Source organism: Arachis ipaensis, chromosome B04 (genome assembly GCF_000816755.2).
Source record: "Arachis ipaensis cultivar K30076 chromosome B04, Araip1.1, whole genome shotgun sequence".
In the NCBI taxonomy this organism is placed as follows: Eukaryota; Viridiplantae; Streptophyta; class Magnoliopsida; order Fabales; family Fabaceae; genus Arachis; species Arachis ipaensis.
In genome coordinates, this window is record NC_029788.2 from 26,567,210 (window position 1) to 26,570,134 (window position 2,925).

Genomic DNA, 2,925 nt, shown 5'->3' on the forward strand with positions numbered 1-2,925 from the left:
ATGACGCAGATGACGCAGTTAAAAATTTATATATACCTGTCCACCCTTTCTAAAGTCCTTCATCTGAATTTCAGGTAGCATGTGTCGTGAATACCTACCATTGCCTTGAGGACCAATGTCCTCAAAGCTAATGACGAAAATGTATGAAAGGAACCAAATTATTAATAACAAATTAAGAGGAAGGAGCGCAAATATATTTGAACCCGAAGAATGAAAAAGGAATACATACCACTCTACAAAGCTGACATTTGTATTGATCAAGTAGTCATAAATATAGCCAAAACTGTGCAGTGGTATACAGCTGCAATACCCATGTTAAAAGTATCAGAGCCCTCAAGAAATAAGAATCAGATTTTGACTAAATTTTAAATCTTAAACTCAAAGTAAAAATATAAACATGTGGAGATAGAAGTAAAAGATTTCTATTCCCATTTAAAAAGTATAATATTGTGTATCTAATTATTGGAAGGTTGTTAGATATTCTAATAATAATTTTAGTCATTAATTTTTAGCATAATATATATTTATTCGTCTTTAAAATTTATTAAAAGTTTAAAAAATATCTCTAACTTTTATTTATTTTAATTTTATCTCAATTTTTTATTGTATAAAATATATTTTTGATAACTAATTTTTTTAAAAAATTAAAGACTAACTTAACAACAATTTCATAAGAACAATATTCAACACAAATAAATCAGACATAATTATCATGTATTATTACTGGATTAGTTTTAAAATTTTCGAAAAACTTAGCTGTTGAAATATATTTGATACAAATAAAAAACTTTTAAGATAAAACTGAAACAAAATAAAACTTAAAATTACTTTTAAAACTTTTAATAAATTTTAAAAATAAAAAATATACTTTGTTCTTAATTTTATTATAATATATATAATTAAAATTACTAGAATAACAATATTTCTGTAATACTTGATAATTTTTCAATAGTATTTTCATACGTAAATAATATTTGTATTTTGCGTTTGAGAAAGAGAATTGAAAGTGTGATAAGCTATATTTGACCTGTCAGAAAGTAAAACAAAGTGTTGGTTATGTGGATCTTGTAAAGCATTTGCAAGCAGTCTCCTCTCTGCATCAAACATAGAAATATTGCCCCAATGCACCTGCAACAAGTAAGGCAATTAAATTTCAATTATCAGAAGCTTATCTTTATAAAAATATTAATTATAGGTTACATTGGATGCACCTCATCACTGGGTATTTCCTGATTAATAAAATAGCGGCTCCTACGAAGAGGTTTAGTCTTGGATGAATGAACATAAACAGAGAACTTCCCTTCATGTCCCTTCCAAAATACACAACACATTACTTCAGGAAATTTAAGTCATGAGTAAAACATTATATTACTTGGGAGTAATGTTACGTGACCAAAATATTATANNNNCAATTAATGCATGTTTTTATATACAATAAATATTGCAATAAAAATAGTAAGCGCGTGAAAGAATAATAATTAAATTTTGTTCATCTAATAAAATAAAGTTAAAAGTAAAAAGTTTTGGTTGATTTTGGTTTCTAAGTTTGGTTACCAAACTTTTTCCTATTCCTCGTTATACATTCCATTGTAAACGTTTTTTTTTAAACAGCTAAGAAAATGGAACATACATTAAATTAAATATATCATATATATAATGACAAAATAAAATACGTAGTTCAAAAAAAAAAAATCTTACCTGGAAAAACTGATCCCACAATCTCTCAAATGGCAAGGAACCAGGGGTCAAGAACATGAAGGCAATTTTGGGATTTTTTGAAAGACAAGGTGCATTCAAAATATCCCTAATAACAACATGTGATGCAATCTCATCATTTGAATATTTCCTTTCAATAGCAGGCGGTGGAAGATAATCACAATTATCAGGATACTTCTCACACTTTCCACATGAAGAAAAAGGGAAGTAGCAAACCAAAGTTCCTTTTATTATTAACTGATGAATGAAATAATAATAAGCACATGATAGAAAAATGCAAAGAAGTAAAATCATTGTTGTTGGCTTCTTCATTGGAGAACGGTGGCGTGACCTTGTTGTCAACATTTGCATGTAACCCATTTCACTTCCATTGTTTCTCTTCAACATTATTGGTCTTATTTATATCCACCTGCCTCAAACACAAATATGTTAAATTATTCCGACATAACATATTTCATTATTTTACTGTAAAGTATTTAATTATTCTGATAGCTATTTATTCTACTGAAAATATGTATAATTTAGCGGCTAATTTTTTTTGTCAAAGTATATTTTTTATTTTTTAATATTTACAAATTTTTTTAAATATCTTTAATGTTTAATTTTATTTAATTTTGTCATTAACGTTTTTAATTTGCGTCAAAAATTATTTTTGAATGTTTTTAATTTTGTAGTGTTCAAAAATAATTTTGACACAGATTAAAAAATTAAAAATAAAAATAAATATCAGAAATATTTAAAAAAGTTATAAATATCAGAAACAAAAGGCATATTCTAACTTTTGTTTTTAGTATTTACTAAACAAACTCACCCGAAAATTTCTAAAAATTAAAATAAAATAATTAACATAATTTTTCCGTTAAAATAAATGATAATAAATTAACAGGTTGAGGGGAAGAGAAGTGAAATGGCAATAATACCAATAGCGAAGGGAAGAGAAGAAATTCAAGCCAAACGAAGAATAAGCTTTCCTTCAATGCAATAATCTCTCACAAATATCACAAGAGACCGAAACCAAAATCTTTCTCACTCTCTTTAAAAGGACATGGGAATGAGAATGAGAATTTGGTAGGTATACGCTATTACTAATCCCTAAACTAATTATTTGGTTCTTTAAAGAATGATCTTTTTATCAACAACTGCGGCATCAATATTAAATTTGGATCTTCTAAATTTTAAATTTTATTTTAAAAAATAAAATATAATTTT

At 26.2% G+C, this 2,925-nt stretch overlaps 1 protein-coding gene and 1 long non-coding RNA gene across 2 annotated transcripts in view; both read right to left on the reverse strand.

Annotated features, from left to right (window-relative positions):
* LOC107636290 overlaps positions 1–2,789 on the reverse strand; it is a 5,528-nt gene extending 2,739 nt beyond the window's left edge. The window contains exons 1-6 of the mRNA XM_016339809.2: positions 2,637–2,789; positions 1,699–2,125; positions 1,212–1,310; positions 1,028–1,128; positions 230–301; positions 37–127 (exon numbers count right to left, since the gene is read on the reverse strand). Coding sequence (XP_016195295.1) covers positions 37–127; positions 230–301; positions 1,028–1,128; positions 1,212–1,310; positions 1,699–2,103 — 768 coding nt within the window. The 5' untranslated portion in view covers positions 2,104–2,125; positions 2,637–2,789. The remainder of the gene's footprint in view (positions 1–36; positions 128–229; positions 302–1,027; positions 1,129–1,211; positions 1,311–1,698; positions 2,126–2,636) is intronic.
* The window catches only part of LOC110270999, a 27,293-nt gene that overhangs the window by 7,722 nt on the left and 16,646 nt on the right, over positions 1–2,925 (reverse strand). The gene's annotated exons all lie outside the window — the stretch shown is intronic.